General features: G+C 43.9%; 1 protein-coding gene across 5 annotated transcripts; it reads right to left on the bottom strand.

Annotated features, from left to right (window-relative positions):
• Positions 1-2,322: 2,322 nt before the first annotated feature.
• LOC143164060 (inter-alpha-trypsin inhibitor heavy chain H4-like) lies at positions 2,323-22,374 on the bottom strand. 5 transcript variants are annotated; one of them, XM_076346156.1, is made up of 22 exons: positions 22,300-22,374; positions 20,632-20,792; positions 20,080-20,184; positions 19,279-19,441; positions 19,065-19,175; positions 18,852-18,980; positions 17,835-17,951; positions 17,083-17,251; positions 16,007-16,123; positions 13,617-13,798; positions 12,540-12,722; positions 11,833-11,972; positions 11,051-11,205; positions 10,516-10,548; positions 8,973-9,005; positions 8,304-8,357; positions 7,936-7,974; positions 7,340-7,453; positions 6,509-6,683; positions 4,886-5,040; positions 3,932-4,034; positions 2,323-3,336 (listed from the first exon to the last, which is right to left on the bottom strand). In XM_076346156.1, the coding sequence occupies exons 1-22, from the start codon at positions 22,372-22,374 to the stop codon at positions 3,261-3,263; spliced, it is 2,589 nt and encodes an 862-aa protein (XP_076202271.1). In that variant the 3' UTR covers positions 2,323-3,260. The 5 variants fall into 5 exon arrangements, with proteins under 5 accessions (XP_076202271.1, XP_076202272.1, XP_076202273.1 ...); XM_076346157.1 differs by lacking the exon at positions 22,300-22,374 and adding an exon at positions 22,216-22,285; XM_076346158.1 differs by lacking the exon at positions 8,304-8,357.
• Between the last annotated feature and the right edge of the window lie 526 nt (positions 22,375-22,900).

Below are 22,900 nucleotides of genomic sequence, written 5' to 3'. Positions count from 1 at the left end.
AGAGGAGTGTAGTGGGAAAAACAGAGATGATATAAGATGTGATAGGTTAAATTGAAAGAACAAAGGTAGAGGTGAACAAAAATGCAATGGAAAAATCAAAGAGGAAAAAAATAGAGGGAAATATACTTACTGTTAAATTTATGGGAGAGACAGACCTTCTCCAGGAAAAAAATCCTTTACTAAAAGCAGAAGTTTTGTAGAAGAAGGGAGAAGGGGGAAAAAAAAAAAAAAAAAAAAAAATCGATTCTTGCAGGGAGGAGGGGTGTCACAGTGGCTAGATATCTCTGCCTGCTAAATTCAGACAAAAATGATGAAAGAAAACAGTAGTTTCTACAGAAGGTAGTAAGTTACTGAAAAATGAGGAAGGCAGGGAGAGAAACAGGAAGGAGTGAGGGAAGACCGGAAAATTGAAACTAGTAAGGTTAAGTTTACACGGTTCTGAATTTTTGTTCCAAGATAATGAAATAGATAGAATGAAATAAAATAAAGCAATGAGCCATTTTGGATCCCGAGATAGGAGCTGTGGGACTGCCCATCGGGGCTGGTCCCGTACTCACTTGCTCCATTAAAACAAAAAACCATAGCAGTGGACAGCAGATCTTGGCCTACCTGGCTGGCAAAGTTTAGGCACAAGGCAGTGCTGGGCACAGCCTGAGCCAGAGCTTTCCTGTTTAGCTTATGGGGACGAGGCAAATCTCCGGAGGTGGCAGGAGTCTTGTCGGCTGTGACTGAATCATCAGCCAGAAGTTGACCGCAGGGGCTCTAGTCTGCTTTTGCATGGCTTCTGTGGCAGCCTGAGAAACTCCCACTTACACTGGTGGAGACAGAAAAATCCCCTTTTTAATATGTAGTTCTTCCAAGATTCCTGCAACATAGGAGATAGATAACTGCAAATGTAGCTAAAGGTGACAATAAGGAGAGAGAGAAGTAGCAGACACGTGCTTACAGTCAGATAAAAATTTTACTCCTACCACCGACTGGTACAATGCTGGTTAAAAGATAAAAGTGTGAGATATACTGTGTATTCTGCATCGGAATTAGAAATTACAGAATGCAAAATATTCGTTACTGTGTCTGCCTTCGGCTTCTTGAGGAAGGGAAGGGAGCGTAGGAAATCAGGGCTTGGAAAGGACGGGAGGAGAGTGACTAAACAACAAATTAAGACACAATTCAAGCAGAAAAGAGTGAAATGGAACATACTTATGGAATGGAAAGCACGTGTGCACAGGGGAGGAAGCGCTGCGGAAAGGATTTGGGACTCGTGGTAACCAGGCACACCAGCGACATAGGGCTGCTGCAGAAAAGACAGACATCCCTGTGGGTGCAGCCGGCGAGCACCTCTTTTAAGACCCAAGAGGCTCCATCAGCCGGGGGTGGCCGCGGGTGCAGTCCCCTGGGCAGCTCTGGGCACAGCACCTCAACGCAGCGTAGACAAATTGGATGCAGTCCAGAGGGTAGGAACAGCTTTGCAAAGAAGTTGTAGAAAGAGGGGGGAAAACCTCCCAACTATGTAAAAGGTTGCTGTGAGGAAGGCTGACATCTGGTTTTCTTCCTGTCTATCAAGGTTAGCAGAACCTGCTTCACTGCAGCAAGGGAGAATTGCATTAAAAGGGCAACAGGCTGCCCGGGGCGTTTGGGGAACCTCAGGCATTGCAGATTTTTGCGGATGGGTTAGAAAAGCAGCTCTCAAAGAATGGTCTGTGCACACCTGAGCCTCGCTTAAAGCGGAGGGGACCAGGTGAAAGATGCCCTCCAGCCACCCCTCACTGCTCCCGACTTCAATGCTCTTTGCTACCCCTGCAGTTAGCAGGCAGGTGGAGGAGGCAACGCCTAGACACCCTATAACTGAAAGCAGGGAATTTTTAATTTGTGGTAAGTCCACTGATAAAACCCAGCATCAAAAACATGTAATTCAAATACCAAGTTCATTTATAATGGAAATAACCTGCTTTTCAAATTGGTAAGCCTGGTTATGATGTGGCGAAGCAAGCAACCTCCAGTTTCCAAATTCCACAGTCTGTCGTGGAATTTGTCCAGCCAAATCTGCGTCTCGGAAGTACAAGCAATTCACGCAAACGTATCTTGGCAACATGTCTACACAGTTCTTTTAAAAAAACAGGCTTCTAATTACATAGTTTGCTTTATCTTACTGACTTTGGCAAGAAATTGCTTTCTCTTTTAGGACATTGCTTTAAAATAATAAGTTTTTTTCTAGTTATAGATTATTGGCGGGATAGAAAGCAACTTTTGTTACACCTTCTACAATGCTGGCATATTGATGGGTTCAAAGATACATAGGAACTGAAATTCTGAAACACAAAATAATTTTGGAATTAAAATTTATGAAAAAAACCTGAAGACTAAAACTACAACTTGCATTCCCTGGGCAGAGGCTTCTGTGTGTACGTTTCCTCTGAAGTGTTACCTCCGTGCACCACATGTTGTTCCAAGTTCTTCATTATTTGTAAAACATCTTCCAATGTTTGCAAAGCGTTGTATGAAACGGTGCCAAAAAAAGCTGCTAGATTTCAGGGTTGAAACGCTGTCTTTTGCAACAAGTCAGAGGTCTGTTTCACAACAAGTCAATGTCTGTTTTGCAGGCGTTTTTGAGACAGAGCCTCAGAGAAACTTTGCAACAATGGGCGGGCCTGCAGCCAGCGTGGGTTGCCATCCCCACGCACGGTCCTATTGCTAATTTCATCAGCTTTGAACATTGTTACGGAACAATCTCCGAAAGAACCCTAATACAGCGAGACTGGGGTTTTTTCCCCCTCCATAACATAAAACATGAGAGAAACGGTAAACTAATACTGCTTTAAACATCATACTCTTTTTACAAAACACGTAGTTCAAGAACACCATCATTTGTAGCTGGATAGAGGGTATAAATTTTAGAAGTCTGTTACTGTTCGCATGACACATTTGTTGGATCGGGTGATGCCACTACTTATTTTTATTCGGAGACTTAAGTCTGTGTGCCCATATCAAACTGTGAGCTGATAATGTCAATTTTATTTAGTTCATTCACATAAATCTTCAACAACATAACCACGCTGAGAATTAGGAACCATTTTAAAATACCAAACAACAAGCAAGCACGTTCTCATCTTGAAAGTATAATTATTTTGAGTTAAAAGATTTGTGACATTTATATATAACAACAGGTAAGGCTTTAACTGTGTGGTTTTCTTGATGAGAAAAAGTATCAAAAATATCTGGAAGAGCATCATTTGCAGTTTTCTTTCCCAGAATACTCTTTTCTAGGGAGTTACATGTATTGACCAGCAGGGAACAGGATCACTGGTCGGCTCAAGCCTGTAATCTTTCTTGTATTGCCTGAAACAAAATCAAAACAAGAAAAATTTGTGAGGAAATAACCAAAGGGCAGGCCCAGAATGGACCTTATGTTTGCAGACGGTACCGGGAGTCAGAGGGACTGTGCGTGGGCAGAGCTGGCACCTCTCTGCTCCTAGAGCCAGAGGCAGCGGTGGTGGGGACACACAGGGACAGCGAGCAGAAACTGCACGCTCACAGCATTTCTTCCACGTCACGGAAACTTGCTAAAAGCAATTGAAGTGTAAAGACTTTTTTCTTGTGGTAAATCCAGCTGAGGAAACACCCTCCCTCTATCCACGTAAACGAGGCAGCAGAACCTTACTTTATCTGGCATTTTTTATGCAACCCGTAGCCCCAGGGTATGATTCCCCCCCTCTATGAAATAGGAGCCTTGAGCCCTGTAGCATCACTTAACAAGCAACAAATTCAGGCTGTTAGGGAAAAGCTCAAGCACAAGTTCCTATTATTTCCACCAAAGAGGTGTATTCTTACAGACAAACACTCCCTTAGTTTAATTTCTTTTGATCTCTGGTATTAGCTGATAAAATACATCTCAAAGCATGCACATCACTCACCCTTATCCCATATCTGTTACCTGGTAACTTTGTGCTCAGATCCAGACACACTTAGGAGTCTTTCGTCAGCTCTCTGATTGGTGTTGGAATTATTCTCAAATTGTGCTTTTGAATAAAATTGACCTAAGCACCAGACACACAAATTATTTAAAAATACAAAACATTTGAGTATTGTCCATTTAACCCAACTGGCAGCTATGACACTAGGAAAGCAGCCATCTGCCTCAGAAAGCAAAAAATCCTCCCTTAGTAAGTTAAGAAAATTCCCATGTTTCAGCTGTGATCTCCTGTTATCCCTAACCCTCCTCCCCAGAGAGATTCAGCCTTGCTCTGATGGGTTTTCACTTTCTTTTTTTTTTTTTTGTGGTTTTAGAATATGCAGCCTCTCCGTTTGCAAAGTTTTTGAAACGACTTCAGCTTCAGTCCCATCAGGATTTTTGGAGTTGAGACGTTCAGGACCAGCTGGCTTTCATTTTGTAACCCTGATTGTTTACAATTTTATGTCCATTATTTATAGTCCATTATTTGACATCAAATGAATTTGCTGCATAAATTCTGTCATTCCACAACACGGTTGAGGTTAAGCCCAACTATTACTTTAGTCTTATTTTAACGTTTTCTAAGCCCATAATGCTCTATTTAGGCTTGTACCGCCGGTGAGTGGAAAAGCATTGTGTTATGTTTCAAGGGTAAGACCTCCTCTCTTCGCAGATTGCTGTGCAGTAAAAGGTGAGGTTACGCGTCTGAAAAGAATAAATTAAATGTAAAGCTTCTCTAGAACCCCCTGAATTACAGCATTCCTGCCGCCTTGCCTGCCCTCTGCTTTTCGTGAGAGCTTGTCAGGCCCCAGGGAAGTAAAATCTGAATAAGGGCTTATGATGTGGCTGAACCCCCCCACCCCACTATATTCTCATTTCAGGAGCTTAGCTGCAAGATCATCTTTCTTTGCTGCTTACATCCGTAATGATACGCACCCAGAACTCCACTGACTTTGTCAGAAAAATGGTTGGTGTTCAAGAAATACAGCCCAAGGAAATCATCTGGAAACTTTACAAAGGAAATTTTTACTGTGACGGTATCAGACAATGATGCCGTAACGCTCCTTTCCTTTTCAACTGAGACTCTCAGCCTGGGAAGTAAATCATGATGTTATTTCCAAGAAGAATATGAAGAAAGAACATGTATTTAACTAGCTGACATTAATTAATTAAAATAATTTAATTTTTGCCTTTTGTCTCTTTGCAGTTGCATTTTTCATGATCTGTTGGTGGTTATTTTTAAGCTAGAAAATATTAAGTAGCCTGTCTTTTCTCTATGCTGCACAACAGACCTTTCCCATATCGGGTTACATGCAAATACACCAACAGAGAAGAACTTTCTGCTGATGAAAACACCTTATTATCCATAATGGCCAGAAATGCTCAGATGGAAGAAAAAAAAGAATATTTTTTCATAATTTTAATGAGAAAAAAGGTAGACGAGAAAATAATTCCATCTATTTTATGAACAAGTCAAATACTTTTTTCTTGGATGTTTCACAAGTTTTTTCAAACCCTGCCTTTCTTCTAACCCATTAATTTTATTTTGACCTCAGGTGGGCTTGCAGAACACGAACATCCACTGCCATTTTTCTCCCTTGCTGATCAGGTTAGACAAAAACACATCCACACAGGCGGGTGTACAAAGCGCTGCGGTGGCAAGGGCTCGGGTGCTGGTTTGAAGCAGGAGGATCATTCTGCTCGGCAGATGACAAATTATAGAGGGGCATAAATCCAGCATGTTCTTGGCTCCGTTTGGATTATAAAAATAATTGAAAGCAGTTGTTTTAGGGCTTCTGTTATTGTCTAGAACTGCCTGTAAGGGAGGGAGTGCTGTGTGTCCTGTCTGCCCCAGACCAACAGCAGATCCTCCCGGAGGTTTATTCCGGCAATGCAAAAAAAGCTGGTGGAACTAGCTATATTCAGCTCTTTCTTGCGGTAGGGAAGGATCCCGCTCTGATTAGTCTGACAAATGAAGTCTACATTTAAAGTACCCTTTCTCCAACAGTGGGCATTTAGTTACAGACAGCTATTCAAACACTTTATGCCTTCCCATAAAAAATGTCAGCTGCCCAGATGTGAGTTATTGCTAAAACCGAGGAGAAAGAAAACTTCAGCCTGTGCGGAGCCAACTGACGTATAAAAGAGACAGTAAATGTCAAAGCCATCACTTCGCAGTACTCGCCCTGCGGCTGGGGGAACACAAAGTGCCTGGTGGCAGCCGGCACGGCGGTGGCACAGGGGCTGCTATGAGCCGCAGCGCGTCCTCTTCTTTGGAAGATAAATGTTCTGCCCCTGACGTCGAAGCAGAAAGGCAGGCTGGTGGTGCAGTTGTTTTGATTCTCTTACGCATGGAGAATTAAAATCAAACCTTTTTTGTTCTCCGTATTTGAAATGGGGGATTGTGAAGGTACCCTGCTTCTGCTCACATTGAGTTACTCACGGGATGAGGACATTTGGAAGCACTTTCTTGACACAAATGTGAAAGTGGAGGCCTGGATGAAAAAAGATCTGACTCACATTTTCAAGGTTGGGAAAGGACAGGGCGGCGTTTCTTACCCCTGGATGGTGGAGGTGGCTGACTCCGTCCATGGCAGCCGAGTGCTCTCGTTATCGTGGCTTAGGACGATCTCATCCGTGGAGACGTGGATTCGTACGGGGGGATTCACGTAGGTAATTTCAAACTGCACAAAGAGTTTTATTCTGTCCCCAAGTTTCCCCGTCACAGTGAGTCCTTTAATAACATTGACACAAATTTGTCATGTGACCGTATTTATAAGGTACAAGTGATCTTAATAAAACTGCTTCAGCGTTGTTGCTACTTAAAGGTCTCAAATCTAGTTTTGGGAGGCACAGCACCCCCAGATTTCAGATCCACGTGCCCCCAAGGCTGCAGCGGAGTCACCAGAGTCTGTTTACCCCCACGTTGCCACCTCCTCTCACAGAGGTGGCTCTGCTCCACAATCAGAGCAGCTGACAACCGGCGCTTGGGGCCACAACTCATCTGAGTACAGGACCACAGAAAAAGTGCGGTGCTTTAAAAGCATGCATCTTTCCGTTAGCATGTAGGGACCGTGGGGTTTAAGGTCTCTGCAGAAGCCCCCAGGGGCTGGGCAGGGGAAAATCCTCAAGGCCACGGCTGTGACCCCAGGAGGAGAAGGAGGTGACACACAAGCAGGCCTGTGAGAAGTGCCCTCAGCTGTTGCACAGTGAAAATTAATATTGCCTAATAGAAAGAAAAAATTAACCACAGCCTCTCCGGTCACTGCAGGGCAGCAGGTATGATACGGCCCTTCACGAAAGGGGGTTATTCCCAAAGACACCAACTGCTCTCATAGACCAAAGTGACTCTCCTTGTCCTTGGTATCGGGGGTAATCTGGCTCACTCACCTTGCTCCGGATCTGACAGCAGGTGGAGAGAGGGCTGTGGTTTTCCATCAGTATTTAAACAGATTATTTCATTTTGTTTGGGTAATTGCAAGAGAAGCTGTGGATATTCGTTGGCTGAAAAGCCAGAAGAACAATGTTAGCACGCAAAGAAAAATCTAGCCTGTACCCTTTGGATAGGCACAGCAAAATTACTTAATTTATACCTAAAATATTAGTTATAGCTTTTTATAGAATAGAATGATTAGAATCAACAGTAATAATTATTGAAAAGCACACCCAGACACAGCATCTTGATACGAAGGAAAACAACAGATTTTTAAAATTAGAGTTTATTAAGGACAATGAGCCCTTAAAAAAGCTGAGGCTGAAGATCTGTTGTACTACATTTCTGTTGGTGTTATATCCTCGAGCCAGAGAGGCTCTCTCATGGGATATGGGGATATTTTTAACTTACGTGGAAAGAACCAGCCAAGGGTTGCAAGAAGAGGTAAAGGGTTTTCAGAGTTGATGCAGTCAGAAAAAATGTTATTGTGTGAAAAACCGTACATTGCAGTTATATTAATTATTCAAATGGGACTAGTATACGCATTACTTACCAAGAGGTTGTGCTCTTATTTTGTCTCTTAGCCTGACAACTGAAATACTTGAAATTAGTAAGAAGAGTTTAATGAAACATTTTTCTCCAAGTTGGCTAATTAACCAGGAAGAATACTGTGACAAGAGCCTTTTCAGCAGAGCTCTTCACGGACTTCTACAGAGAGCTTTGCTTAAAACAAGGTGTCCCAACGAGGAAAAAAAGCACAACGTCCAGTGCCTGTTTCTCTTAGGACCGACCGTGCCACCGGGGCATGCTCAGCCTGAGCTGCGGGAGGGTTTAGAGCCGCGTTTTCAATGGCTGCTACGCAGCACTGAACCCACAGCACGCCCACCCCAGCTCCTCTCGCACGCAACTGTGAATAACTACCTACTGACAACAGCTTCTTGTTGCTGCCAGATTTGGGCTCAGAGTGCCATCGACCTGAAATAAAAGGTTTTTCCAATGTTTCGTTGGTTTGGGATCGTGCCTTGCATCTCCCTCCCCACCCTTTAAAACAGGGAATCCCTCCCGCTCGTTGCCCGCTGACTTTTTTTGGATACAGCCAGGAGCGCACGTGTGCGGACCCTATGCAGGCAGCAGCCAGCGCCTGCTGCTCTGCGCTGTGGGAGCTCGTGGCGATGCCGAGCTCTGTCTCTGCAGCGCCCTGGGATTTCCCCCTCGCAGGACAGGCATTGTCATTGTGCAGACGGCTGTGCCCCACATTGGCTTCACGCAGCAAGCCCCAGGACTGGTAAATTTTTTTTTTTACACCCATTTCCTTCAGCTTACTAATATATACTTTTCCAGATCTTTCACATTTATTTTCAGGAGGTGTAATAATTTTTTATTTCTGAAAAGGGACCAAGATTGTTTTCAAAAGTTTATAGTTCATTATAAAATATCTGTGGACTGAAATACATATAATAAAAACGAAATTGTATATCAAGTGGACATCCACAATCAAAATGTATTTATTTAACTAATATTGCTATGAACCTACATATGAAATGAACTTTATAAAATTTTTCTGAATAAAAACAAAGGAGGAGCACTTACCAGGAGGTGGTCCACTCCTCAGTCTATAAGCATCTGGAGAAAGAAAAGAGAGTATCTGTGTTTTATTCATGATTGCATTACATACCTTATGGGAGTGTTTCAAACATCAAATCTGCAATTCTCCAGCTGCACCCGTCTTCCTTTCTCAAAGTAAACTATCTGCAGTAATGAAGTCCATAGAACGTGAGCACTGATCCCTGGAAAATATTTCCAGCTAAAGGATGGAAATGGACAAAAACTACTAAGGACTTTGTGAGGAAGGGATTTGCAGAAAGGGATCTGATCGTCTGCTAGGTGCCTGGGGCCTCACCCGCCTTCTGCAGGGGGACGAGGCGGGGGGAGTGGTGGTGCCGGTGCAGCAGAGTTGCCCGGCCCCGGTGCGAGGGCCGGTGCTTCTGGTGGAAGGGGACAGCCGGCACGGGAGGCTCTGCAGAGGGACCGGCTCCATGCACCGCTACAGCACCAGCACGGGCTCACAACGTGGTCCCTCTGGAGCGCTGCAGCCACAGACAAGAGCTGTTACTGGCAGTTAAGAATCAGATGAGCTCAACGTGAGAAATTGCAGCAACACGCAAAAAGGCACACCAAAACCTCCCTTGGTCACAATAGCCCAGCGTCCTGTTTGCCCCTTCTTCCCGGCCGCCCCAGCCGCGCTGGTCCGTCACGACGGAGAGCAACGGTGCTCAGCGATGCTCTGGTGGGCACCAACCCCAGATCCAGTGGGGACACCCCTGCGCCCTCGAGCAGCCGTGCCTGCCCAACCATCGCACCGACGCAGGGCTTGGCACCTGCTACGGAAACAGGTCGTGCTGCAGAGGTGGCCCCAACTCTTCTCCTCTTGCAGCCAAAGGGAGCTTTGAGGGAAAGGCAGCGCCCAGCCCTGCGTGCCCCCTGAGCAGGGCAGGACGGTTGCTGGGCCGTGCTTCTGGTCGGGGAGTTTTCTGCTATTAAACTCCCCATCGCCACTTTGAAACAGGTAACCTTCAGGGGACGGGGCAGCATTATAATTCCCTCAATACATTTCTGTGAAAGAACTAGAGCAAAACCAGGGCTCTTCACCTATAAAACTATTGCTATTATGATGTATTATCATAGCTGAGATTAAATATTAATTTTAAACTTCCAGCATTATTAATCTGATGAACAGATCTATTATTTCCAGAAAGAGAGGAAAAAAATACCTAAAGCATCCTCAGAAGTCATTCCAAAATATCTTAGGCTTAATTTTTTGACAGATGCTTTGCACATAGTAGGAAGAAGCAGAAAACATCATTAGCAGCATTCGCTTGAAGAACTACTTTTCCTCATGAGCAAAGACAATTCTGGCCTTTGAGACTTTCTGAATGGAAGATTTTTTCCCTTTGACCATGTTATCCACCCAAACCCTGCACGGACCTCGGCAGTCATTGCTTACATTTTGCTTCACGTATTTTTCCAAATCTCAGAAACTTCCCTCTGTAGAACAACCACCACGAGCTCTTTTTTTTTTTTTCATTAGAGGCTATTATGGAAATATGCTACTGGAAAAGAAGAAAACATTTACCTCCTACTGGCAAACTGCTGGGCTTCTCATTATCTAACACAAGGAAGAGGGACAGGTTAGTGTCACACAGTCAACACTAAACGACTTTACCCGTGTGCAGACCAGAAAACTGGGACAAGTGCATGCTGGGCTTCAGGTGATGAGCTTTTTTGTGTTAAAGGACAGGTAGTCAGAGCACATCCAAGACTCCTAGCGATGGCATGCTTTCCTCCCCTGCATTCATTTTTCCACTTTAATGCTACAGAGAAAAGTGCAGAATCCCTTTGCAGCGGCAGGAACGCCGAGTAACAACTGTTAAATTACTTTTAGTTAATATTTAAACAAATTATTTTCCATTTCAATAGTAGTGCCCACTTCCCCTTTTAACAAAACCCTGTATGTTTTATTTTGAAAGGAAGCTAATCCCGCAACTCCTGCCTCCAATGGGGCTTATTACCGTGTCACATCGCTATAAAATGAACCTATACTGGAGGTCAACAACAAATCATCATCAACAGCAGCATATTTCAGGGGGGCTGTTCGATGCCCCACTTACCAGCTTCGGTGGGTTTGTTCGCCAGCTCTGTCTGCTGCTGGCCAGTGGGTTTGGTGACCACCATGGAAGTCAGGGGCGTAACGAAGTTGTACTGCAGAGAGAGCTCTAAGGCTTGCGCCTCCAGGGTTTTCTTGTCCTCTTCTTCCGCTGAAATACTAAAGACTGTGTTAGTGATGAGAAATAACTTGCAGAGACTATGAGCAAATAGTCTTCAGATTCCTTTTCATATTAGCTGTGTCTTAACAGATATTTTTTATTATTGAAGGGTGAGTAGTCTTATTGGGATAACTCAGCTGTTCACGTGCTTGAAATTATGGAGATGCTTAACTGTTTGCAACACCGGAGCCTATGTATGGTGCAAATAGATAAAAATAATAGAAATGTGATCTAGGAAATGTCTTATGGACATACTTACTGTTCTCTTTACTAGCTATTGCCATTCACTTATCTACAGACAATATTTCTGGATGCGTAACAACAGCTCAACACAATCCTTGCAATTAAAATCTATTTCATAGTAATGTCATGAAAAATATCTTACGTTTTCATATGTGTCTATACATATATAGACATGCGTTTAATGATACAGCGCTATCATAAACTGAAAGGCACCTCATGTTCCTCATACAGTAATGTAGTATTCTTCCAGTATACTACATTTTTAATACTATCTGCAGAAATATTTCTGTTTCTTTGTGTTTTCCAATCATATAATTTGTGAATAAGGAATTTGTGTTTTAAGAAGTTAGAATTTTGTAATACAAAACATTGAAATAGCTTACGATTTTTCCAGAAGCTGTTGAATGGTTAAGTAAGCCCACAGTCTCTCTATGAAATTTCCAAAGACGTAACTTTGATTTTGAAATACTTGCTCCTTCTCTTTGACATTTGCTTCTTCTTTAAGAGTCAAGTCACTAGCGTGCTGAAGTGGGAGAAAACTGACCATCAAAAGAACAGTTCCAGACTTCTTTTATAGTCACATTATTAGACTTAAAAGAATATCTTTCAGTACAAGGTGCCCTTTTTGTCCTTCAATTTTGTCCGTTCCCATTGGAAAATGCAACTCCAAACTACCAAAGAAGCATGTATTTTGGATATGTATTTCTGGACTCGAAACAGTGTTGAAAAAAGGAGGTAATGAAATTGTTCTATTTCAACATTTTTGAGATGAATAATTCAGATTTCCTTCTTCATTCTAAAAATACAAACCAGTTTACTAAAAATGTTTGAAAGGCCAAAATATTATGGTTTTGAAAGGATTAAAATTGCTGTTTGCTTATTTGGATATACTTCAAGTTTTTTCTTTTGCAGCAAATTCAGGAGGGGGAAATTGTTTGAATTCTTAAATATTTTCCTAAAATGGGAAAACAGCTGAATGCCCAAATGTAGAGAACATATATTGCACACAAAGACTTCTTGAAGTCTCCTATTGCACCATAAAAGACAGAAGGGAGATATGTTTTTCACAGTTAGTGAACTAAACACTTACTGTCTGAGCTTTAATTTCTACTGGCAAAAGATCAAGCTCATTGCTAATTTTTCCAGATACTATAATTTCGGATCCTTCAAAAAACAGCTTGAAATTGTTCTTGGTTAATCCCTCAATGGCATTTTCTGGATACTGCATTTCAATTTTCATTAATATTGGGGTAGCCACCTCTTGATAAAAGCCCTAAAGAGAAGCAGAGAGAGAGAGAGCGCGCGCACGCACACAAGTGACTGTAAAATTATGCAAAGCAATACGTTGAATGTCTAAAACCCCCTTTAAAAGAAGGGAGCGAAGCTTTTCTTCAGCAGTGTAAGACTGCTGCAAACCTAGAAAAAAATTAAATGTTTCTTCCCAAGGTTCAGCACACCTTCTCCAGCCAGGCTGGCGATGCCATATAAACTGTATGGTAACCCAAGTACCCAAGCAGCATCCCCATTATCACCGTCCCACCCAGTTAGGTGTTTTGCTTCAGCCACTTTTCACAGCTCATTTTTTTAAACTGGACTAATCCTGAGGATTAACCTTCCTTTTTCTGGACCGGGGCTGGTGTTAAGCAAATCCAGTCGCTGCACATCCAGCCAAAACAGGTAGAAGTGGCTTCCCAAAAAAGAGAATGTCCTGAAAGTTATAACCCCTCTCCAGATGGACAGGAAAGACCCAGGCTGGTGGTACTGCACAGCCAGTTTGCCTGTAGGTGCCTCAAACTACCCGCTGTTTTTTAGGGAAACCGTAACAAGCAGCTTCCAATGGTGGTACTTCAAGCGGTCTGAATCGGAACCAAGAACAGAAGTTTTTCCACCATCACCTCCCCTGGACAGTTTGTCTGTTTGCAGAGGTACACAAAAGTGTGAGTTTCCAGGTTTGTCCAAATGCAGCTGATTTGAGGAGGACTTCAACTGTGAGTCATGGTTATGGTACAAACCCTCAGATACCCCAAAATTGCCTTCCTCCCTCCCCAGAATTAACAGATAAACTCAAACCCAACTCTTCATCTCAGAAAATCTGTGGTTTTGCTGCTAAGACTAGACATAAGCTGTAGCTGATAATGGCTTTTCTGGCATTTTCCTTAGTCCTGACCTGGAGCTGCAAGGCTGCATCAGCGTTTTCATATATACGACGTGCTATTCCTCCATTGCTTAGGGCCATTTTCTCCAGGAACTTATAGCTGACATCAAACCCAAAGCCAAGGCAGAAAAGAGCATATTTCCCATTGACTGCTTTCTGAATGTTTTCTTGAATTACTTCCACATTACTCTCACCTGTAGTTGAAACAAAAACATACTCTTGTTTGTTTGGTTTTTTAAAGTACAAAAAGACAGCAGCGGGCTTAATGGAAAATTCTGCCTAAAGTCTTTTAAAAATAATTCAGGATAAAATATTAAAAATATATGGGACAGAATTCCATTGATTGAATTGGAGATGAAAGCACCACTCTGCATTTGGGGTGCCAGAACCTGATTCTCCCCCTTAATGACTTTTACTCACTTCTACTCATGTCGTCATGGCTAAGTGCAAAATATTTTACAAGATTACAGTGGCCAGAGGAGGTTTTTAGGATAAAAGGGACACACGCTACAAGTTCACAGCACAAGGGGTGGAAACACTTGATCAAGCCTTGGGAAGACAAGTACCATCCATAAAAATTATGCGCGTGAATTCAGAGAAGAATGGATTGGTTAATGGTGTAATTCAGGCAAACTGCAAATTAACTCAGCCTTGCTTCCCCCCCAGCCCCTTTGCGCGATAAAGGGAAAAGATTTTCACACCGTCATCTTATCCCATTTGAAGAGCCGGTTAAAGCCCTGCAGGGAGAGCTTCTCTATCAGCATTTCCAGGCAGGAACTGTCACTGCCCGTAGCAATATCATGAGAGCAGCTCAGGTTTTTCCCTTTCAGCCTGCTTTGCCAAGGAAATGTGGGAAAGGCTGAGAGAGTTGGGGTTGTTCAGCCTGGAGGAGAGAAGGCTTTGGGGAGACCTTATTGCAGCCTATCAGTACTTCAAGGGGGCTTATAAAAAAGATGGCGGCAAACTTTTTAGCAGGGCCTGTTGTGACAGGACAAGGGGGAATGGCTTGAAACTAAAGGGATTTAGATTTAGACTGGATATAAGGAAGAAATTTTTTACGCTGAGGGTGGTGAAACACTGGCACAGGTTGCCTGGGGAGGTGGTGGGTGCCCCATCCCTGGAAACATTCAAGGTCAGGCTGGACGGGGCTCTGAGCAACCTGATCTAGTTGAAGATGTCCCTGCCCACGGCAGGGGGGTTGGACTAGATGACCTTTAGAGGTCCCTTCCAACCCAAACTATTCTATGATTCTAAGGAAGGCAGTGTATGCAGTAATGCTGCACGTATTCACCTGGCACTGCACCCCGGCCTGATTACTAGCCAGCTTGTGGATGCGCGATGTGCAGTACGCTCGGGGATATTTGAGACTCACTGTGGCTGTGCTGAGCAGGCAGCACCATGAGCTGAATTTTATTAAAAAACCCAAACAAATAAACCAACCCCAAAAGCAGTACGGATCACACGATCTGAAAGGCAGACTGGTCTTATTAGAGGGCTTACAGTTGAATTAATATTGCTGGCCTCGGAGAGATGCTGGTGCCACACAAAACTTAGACAAACTCCTGCTCAGAACAAGTGACGTTTGTGCCATTGCATTGGGAGTCACTCTTTATTTAACCCATTATTTCTATCTCAACCCTCTGGTTTGTGCTATCACAGCTGATCACTAGTTAAGAGCTAGACATGGAAAAGAGTACAAAACAAGAGGCACCTTGAAAATATCCCAAGTTTGGGGCAAGGAGGGTGAAGAAATAGAAGCAATACCTCTCAAATGGGACCGTACATAATATATGCAAAATCATAGAATCATTAAGGTTGGAAAAGACCTCTAAGATCATCGAGTCCAACCGTCAACCCAACACCACCATGTCCACTAAACCATGTCCCTCAGCGCCTCATCTACACGTCTTTTAAATACCTCCAGGGATGGGGACTCAACCACTTCCCTGGGCAGCCTGTTCCAATGTTTAACCACTCTTTCAGTACAGAAATTTTTCCTCACGTCCAATCTAAACCTCCCCTGGCGCAACTTGAGGCCATTTCCTCTCGTCCTAAAATGTCCATGTTTCGGCTCTAAGTATTTTACTTTCACGTTTTAGCTGTGCCTGGAGTATCTCCAACACTTCCCTCGAGTTTATAAACTGGGAAGCCAATGTTATTTAGCAAAACAGTTCCCAGCTAAAGGACCTGAACTCACGGGCAGGCAGGCTCTGCCACCACTTCTTACAGCCCTTGCCAGAGCCCTCTCCTAATCATCCTCTCTCCGACGCAGATCCAGCAATAGCCCAGCCTGCTTATACCGAAGCTCTTCTGAAACACAGACTATGTCTATCGACATCTGGGATGCAGTGTAAAAGATAAAAAAAATCAAGGAGAGAGGACTGCGGCTAGTATTTACTCACCAGAAGTGGGCTGGCCGTCTGTCAGCAAAATCATCATGGAGACGCTCCGTCCTGGCAGCCTCTCGGCTTTATCCAGCATGCTCACGGCAGTCAGCAGGGCACGATTGATATCTGTGCCTACAATGAGAAAGCAGGCATCACTCACCTGGAAAGGATGATCATCTGAAGGGATCGGTGCACTTCATCTGCAGAGTTGTTTAAAGTTTTCTGCAGGAAGTAATCCTTCAGAGGTGAGGATTTAGGGGTTTAGCCTTCTGGGCTTAATTACGGTGTATTATATTGCAATGGCAATACTGGAGTATTCTTTTGGGAGCATTTTCCACACACGTCATGGGAAATACAAACATGTCTAGAGCCGTTAAAAAGTGCTTAAATAAACACGCTGTCATCTGTCAACCTACATTTAAGAAATGTCTCCTAGCCTTATTTGAGAAGTCAAAGAAAAGAGCTGGGCACAGGTGGGCTTCATTGGTGTTAGTGCCTGGGATAAGAAAACCTACGTTAATACTAACAGCATAACATTAAGGGGAGATACGGCCTTTTAGATGTGCTTAAAACTAAACAACAAAACAAAGCTCACTGAGTGGTGCGGCAATTGAAATGCTTCATGCCTATTTTGACTGTTTTGTTTCTGTAGTGTGGCTTACGCAGGAGTATAACTTCGGGTGCATTTTATTTTAGAAGGGGACCCTTGGTATTAAAAAAATCAGCAAATTGCTGTCAAATGTTGAGTAAATTGCTATTTTTCTGTAGAAAAAAATGTACTATCAGGAAATCTTCCAGCCACCTCTGTTAGAAGAATCCGAAACAAAACTCTGTGGCTTGTATGGTTCACACACGTGATGTAGCCATCTCTCTATGTCCATATCATAATGTAGTCACCAATCTGTCCACTCCCATAACCAGCCTTTCTATCCCACTCATCACTCATAAGTATTAAAAACTTACGTGCTTTGTGAGCACTGATGGTAGTTCTGTGGCATTATACGACTAATAAAAATACTAATTCCTTTCTAAGCAATATATTATATTGGGCGCACGTTTGTGGTTACAAGCATCTGGGTGGTGCCTTGTACCTCCACCAGCAGAAAGAGTTTGCACGAATCCTGCAGCACTCGCCACGTTCTCTGCAGTGGCTTGCAGCAAAGAGCTCTTCCACTCCCCCACTTTGCTGTTAAAGGTGATAAAGCTGAAATGATCTTCTGGGCGGAGGTCTTGCAAAATCTTCAACAGGGCATCCCTCGTCTGTTCCAAGGAGAAGACATTCACTTTGAATATTTCTACTTCTCTGCCAGAACTGGGATTGGAATTGCAGCGTACTAAGGGGGTTTCTCTACAGCACTCTTCAAGATGCAGCCCAATGCCCTTATTTAGCCCTAATGGTATTTTGCAGGTTGAGACCATCAGAAATGGCCGATTCACTTAACTTACAGACACAAAAAAACACCTTTGAGGGCTGTCGCGGGTTTGTCTGCTCTCTAACAAAGCTATATACACAGTCATCTATAAAGGTAAAACAGACAAATTAATTCTTTAAACTTCATTAAAGAAAAAAATTAGAAGCAAAATATTTGGCAAAGGTAGAGGCAGAAAAAGTGCTCTCTGCCTTGATGTTTGATACCTGTGAGAACAGCCGTATCGGAAAAGTGTTGCTCTTCAATAGCTTAAATCTGTGCATATCTATTTTCAAGCATTTCTATGTGTCTGAAAATTTTGCTGTGTACAAAACCAGCATGCGTTCCAAAAGCGTCATTCACAGTCACTTCCCTGAAAGGCTGGTGTCCGAGTGACCCGTGCAAGCAGAGGTCAGTCCTTTGAGGTAAGTTACCTGTTCAATCTTTCTGCCTGCCATGGACCCACTTCGATCTATAACGAAGATGACATTTTTGGGAAACACTGGCATTTCACGGGGTGCAAAGTAATGCACAAAATACCCATTGACAATCTGAAATACAGAATGTGACATCATGTATAAAATTGCAGCTAAATAAATAAAATATTGCATCTTAATATTCTGGCATAGCAAAAAGGGGGGTGCATGCTCAGCATTCTGTTCTTCTAGATAAGCCCAAATCAAAGAACTATTAAAATGTATTTCCTAGCTGGAAGCGAGATTATCTGTAGAAAGCAAATCACAAGAGAACAGCGTGTGTGTATGTATATATATATATATGTGTGTGTGTGCGCACAAAAAATAATATATTATATGCCTTAGTGCCATATGTATGATACATCTGTATTATCACTGTATATTACGTTACCTCTTTATTATCACCTACGAGCACATCTCTGCTCGTTGACTGTGACTGCCATCTTTTAGCACATCCATGTAGACTTCATTAGTGAAATGGTATGGAAAATAATGTACTTTATCCCCTAGAATATGCATCGGTCCATAAATATTTTCTGTAAGTTCCTGCTCTCTTTAGTTATGCCTCAGTTGCCACAAAAAATAGAAGAAAACCAAGCAGTCATTTTAATAGTTATATAAATCACATTCCTCTAAACTTCGTTTACAAGAAGCCACAAATACGCCTTAGATCAGCCAAAATATAAAAAAAAGAAGAATGTAAAGAGACATCTATAAAGTGGCAATACAGATCTGGTATTGAAACAAAATTTGAAAGTGATGTTTTTTCATGGATGATCCACTCTTGCAATGTGTCTGGCGTCTCTGGGGATTTGCTGAACATCGCCATCAGTTCCTGCTGACCCTGGATTAATGGAAACAGCTTTTCCTGTCACTCTTGGTGTTTCAAAGTAAATGTTGCTGTTTTGCTGATTGCACTTCACATTCAGACGTATCTATAAACTGAAAGCATTTTTATTTCTATTTCTTTTTTACCTGTATATCACCTGCAGTAGCACCTCTCCTGACATCGTAACGCACAACAAAATCACCATTGAGGAGGGTTTCATCAAGCTCAGGATTTATCTTCTGTTGATCTACAGTTGGCCTAAATAAAATATGAGCCTGCAAAGCAATCAGAAGAAAAGATTTAAAGCAACATAACTTAAAGCTGCCACCGGCGGCAACGTCTGGCAGCTGCTGCTTTACCTTGGTTTCGTTCTGCACTTTTGTGAGCGCCTCAGTTAACTCATTTGTCATGAACGTGCTGTCTGTCTCCAAGAAGCGTATGCCTTGGGGCTCGAAGATGTGCACATCAATCTGACAGCGGAGGAGAAGTCGGTGTCAGCATCTCGGAGGAAACACAGCGGTGCCTGACAAACGCCGCGGTGCTCCCTGCCCAGCCCTCGCCGGGGCAGCTCACCTGGAAGTGCTTGACAAGCTGCTTCGGTCGGACCTTGATCAGCAGCTCGAACTTCCCCAGCTGCCGCTTCAACAGCTCCTCGTACGCCAGCTCAAAAGTGACTTTGCTGGCGGCCGCGATGCTGACGGACACGTGAAACTGCTCCAGTTTTCTGCCTGTGATTCTGGGGGGGGGGAGAACAGAGATTTACCTCCTGCGGGGAAGGCTTGTGTGCGGTGGCCAAAGTTTATGAAGTGTGCTAAATTACGTCCAAGGGGCGTAAAATAAATAAAAAAAGAAACAGTAGTAGTAAATCTTATTGAAGAGAAGATTTTTTAACATTGTGAGTGATATTATATTACATAAGCATGCCATGGGTGCTGCACATGCAAGCTGAGAAATGGAGCAGAAGCCTCTGCATGTCCCAGGCTGGGATCAAGCAGGACTGGGACTGACTACGTGGGGAGCACAGATTAAATATACCCCGAAAGCGTGATGTCTGCTCAAGTGCCATGGTCCTCTGCGCTTGCAGGGAAGCAGACTCAATGACTGAGCATCACCCCAGCCCGGCGAGGTCTTCCCGCGTGACAGCAAGTCCCAGGACATCGCTAAATGGTGACACTTCCCACTGAAGCCCATTGCAGGACCAGATACAAATCATATATATATACACACACTCCGTCCCTCCCAACAAGAACCCGAGGCTGCTTTTCACATTTATCCCCACTGAGAGGTGGCTGGCTCCAGGGCTTAACCCACCCCCAGCCAAACAAGAAGCCGAGGAAGAGCGTCGGAGCAGCCTTACTCAGGATGGCAACGTACTTGACGAGGCCGGCGCTCTGCCCGTGTGAGACCGCAGCGTCATATTCCTTTTGAGCAGAGGCTTTTTCCTTTATTATTCCCGGGTATACTTTACCGTCGATCGACCTGTTTGGTTCCCATAAAAATTAATTAATATTAGAAGGAAAGTGCTGCGGAAAGAAACAAGAGGAACGCTGCACTTTGTGGCCCTCGGGACACGAGCAGGGGATGCTGTTTGGCTCTCTCATCCCTCCCCCTCCAGGAGGATGGCAGGGGCACCACCACAACACAGCTCTCCTCCTTGCAGGGTCCCAGGGAGACCGGCACAGGAGAAACACCACCACCGAGCACATTTGTCACCCACCCTGTGGAGCAGGCAGCCTCGCCCTGGCCCTGGGCACCTTCTTTCTATTTGGCTGCCTGCTTCTTTGCCCCACAGAGCATTTTGTGCAGGGCCCTCCAGAGCTCAGCTCTTTGTGCTTTTTGCTCAGCATTTCCCGAGAAGAAAGATGAACCGCCCGCCCCAGCCCCCAGAGCTGCCTCCTTCACGCCACAGGTAAGGACTGGTCCTACATGGAGAAGTTGGTGATGAAGGCTGACTTGGGTAGCTCCACTTCAAAGGTCGCCTCTCTGGACTCATTAGCTCGGTTGACAATTTTGCTGGTGACGACGGTGTGAGCAAATCGCGACGTGACCTTGCAGTCCACGTGAAGGCTGTAGATTTCAATAGCATGCTGGAAAAAAAATAAACAGGCTGAAACAGAAACACTCAGTTTTTGCTCTTGAGCAGTCCTTACCTGGGTGATGTTATCAGAAAAGTTCTACGAGCAACAAACTGTTAGAGGATCTGGATGGGATCAGGGAGGGGTTTGTGACCACACGCTCTGCACAGACCAACCACCTGCGTGTGCCTTATTCACATCTCTGCAGCCACGACCACAGCCCCACGCAAAATCGGCAGCTACATCTGCATGTTGTCATTCCACAGAAGGCTTCTGTTGAGCCTTTTTCTGTGGTCTTCTCTCCTCGGGTTATTCTGAAGCAGCTGCTGTGTCACCCCAATACGTCGCCTAAGATTAACCTCAGAAAAATCAAGACGCCTCTTTAAGCGCTCGACCATGGAAATGAGACCTGCTAGCTTTTTGCGTGACTATTTATTTGCTCTCCTAGGTGTTGACTTTGCTGCACGTTTTTCAGTTCGGTGCCTTGTGTCACATACGATGTTTAGCAGGTTTGAAACCCCGTGTGGGCTTCCAACCCCTTGCTGGTTGCACAAGCAGGGATGACCTTTGGGCGCTTGTGTTTCTCCTGGTCTGGTGCTTCCAGGGCCCCCAACGCTCGAGGGAGGAAGGCACCGTCCTGGCGCTGCCCAGGGACACCCCACAGAGTGGCCGGACTGGGAATTGCCTGGAGCACCTGCCTCTGTAAACACCCTCCCTTTTGCATTTGGGATGTCAGTTTTAAAGGCCCTACCTGTGTTTCAGCAGTGACACTAAGAAGGGTTGATCTGGACATCACCAGCCTTACAATAGTCCAATAGTTTATTAAAATAAAAAAGCTCAGCATCAAAGCAGATCATCACACTTCTGTTTTTACTTTTCCAGCCTCACAAATCTTTTGAATGGCTAATTGATCTTTACAGGAGATGAATTATCAAAATAACTACTTTGCTCACCAATTAATAGCATCCACTGGCCTCTTCTTAGTTAGGGCACTGGCTGAAATTCAAAAGTTTAATCAAGCTAAACATGGCCATTCAATACAAAGCTGTGACCACAGCTTTGTGCTCGGGCATCAGGGCAGGAGGTGCCACAGCCAATGCCAGGTGAGTAACGGGCGGCTGTTTCTTTTTTCATTATACGTTGCCAGAGCGTGCTCCATCTCCTGATGCCTACTGACAATCTAGGACAGTGGGATAAAACCCAAAAATATTCATCGAGAGAACAATTTCCTGATCCTGGCAGACTAGGTGCCTCCCTGCTGCCCACCCCTTCCCTGGGGAAGAGCATGGTCAGACACATCTGTAAATGCTCTCCTGCCACATTTATACTATAACAGCCCAAACAACCAACCAAAAAGGCCTTAAAAGGACCCAAAGCTCTGAAATCACGACAATACACCCGAGGCTCCACAGGTGGTGGTTACCAGAGGAGTTACCTGCATTACCTGGCCAGCTACCGCCATTCCACCGGATCACCAAATGAGCAAACAAGATATTGTTAAAAAAAAAAAAAAAAATACCTTTTGAGCAATAGTTTCTGCTAAAACTACGAGTGAGGAAAAGACCATCAACGTGAGCAATGTTCTCTCCTCCATTTTGGAAAGACCAGATTTTCAACTGAAAACTCGGTTTATCTTAATCAGTTAATGAGTAACTTGTACTTGGGGATATTATGTAGACTTTGAAGAGACCCAGAAACTTAATATTTACATGTTAAACATAGGTAAAACTTGGACTTGGTTAACGTTTATTCTTCCAACGGGTCTTTGCTGTTAAACATTAGAATTTTAATGTTTCATAACGCATAAGATTAAGAAATCCTCATGTTTTCTTTTTAAACTTAGATCTCGCTGTTGCATGTGAAATCCCACAGGCGGATGAACTGGTCTGTGCAACAAGCTGCATTTGTGGACGCATGAATCTCTACCATATCCAACAGCAGTTATCTGGAAGGGCACAGCCTTAACGTTATCTCAAGCACTTCAGAGATTTGGAGATTGCCAAGACATGCAACATTCACGTGAGATTTTACAGCTGGTGACTTCTTCAAAGTTTGTGCCTCCCTGCCCAACTGGCCCATGAGAGGTATGGAGTGGCCCTCTTAAAACATCCCTTTTTGCT

This window comes from Aptenodytes patagonicus, chromosome 8 (assembly GCF_965638725.1).
Source record: "Aptenodytes patagonicus chromosome 8, bAptPat1.pri.cur, whole genome shotgun sequence".
In the NCBI taxonomy this organism is placed as follows: domain Eukaryota; kingdom Metazoa; phylum Chordata; class Aves; order Sphenisciformes; family Spheniscidae; genus Aptenodytes; species Aptenodytes patagonicus.
This window is presented reverse-complemented; position numbering and strand designations above follow the sequence as displayed.

Excerpts from the sequence above, each read along its gene's own strand:
- LOC143164060 (XM_076346156.1), bottom strand. The coding sequence starts at position 22,374 with ATGGAGGAGAGAACATTGCTCACGTTGATGGTCTTTTCCTCACTCGTA. Across the intron at positions 19,176-19,278 it reads AGCTTGTCAAGCACTTCCAG|ATTGATGTGCACATCTTCGA; the intron begins GTGAGCTGCCCC and ends CTCCGCTGTCAG. Across the intron at positions 16,124-17,082 it reads AACTCTTTCTGCTGGTGGAG|GCACAGATATCAATCGTGCC; the intron begins GTACAAGGCACC and ends TTCTCATTGTAG.